Source organism: Penaeus monodon, chromosome 27 (genome assembly GCF_015228065.2).
Source record: "Penaeus monodon isolate SGIC_2016 chromosome 27, NSTDA_Pmon_1, whole genome shotgun sequence".
Taxonomy (NCBI): domain Eukaryota; kingdom Metazoa; phylum Arthropoda; class Malacostraca; order Decapoda; family Penaeidae; genus Penaeus; species Penaeus monodon.
In genome coordinates this window covers 40,777,030-40,777,381 of record NC_051412.1, presented here as the reverse complement: position 1 = coordinate 40,777,381, position 352 = coordinate 40,777,030, and the positions used below count along the sequence as shown (strand labels likewise).

Sequence of the window (352 nt, the reverse complement as noted above, 5' to 3'; positions counted from 1 at the left end):
GAGGAGGGCGGGGTTGAGCTGACAGTAGCGTTAGCAGTAGTGCTGGCAGCGCCGTTGGCAGCGCAGTTGGCCGTCTCCAGCACCCTCGCCGGCACCGCCGTCACCGTCTGGTAGTGCGGGCCGCCACCCTTGCCCTCCCTCTTGGCGCTCCTCACCTCGTCTCCCTCCTTCCAGGGCGCCCTTTGGGAGAGGACGCCTCGCGAGGGCGTCGTCGAGGTCCCCTTCTGCGGCGCGGGCGTGGCTGGGCCGCCCTTCTGCGGGGCGGGCGAGGCGGCGACGACATCTTTGCTCGGGCTGGAAACGATGCGGGGGTCGCTGTGGCGCCGCCGGAACAGACGCATCGTGCCCCGCT

General features: G+C 71.3%; 1 protein-coding gene across 1 annotated transcript in view; it reads right to left on the bottom strand.

Annotated features, from left to right (window-relative positions):
* LOC119590867 overlaps nucleotides 1–352 on the bottom strand; it is a gene marked incomplete in the record, with an annotated part of 86,927 nt that overhangs the window by 30,363 nt on the left and 56,212 nt on the right. Inside the window, 1 exon segment of the mRNA XM_037939626.1 lies at nucleotides 70–352. Within this exon segment, the coding sequence (XP_037795554.1) occupies nucleotides 70–341 (272 nt within the window).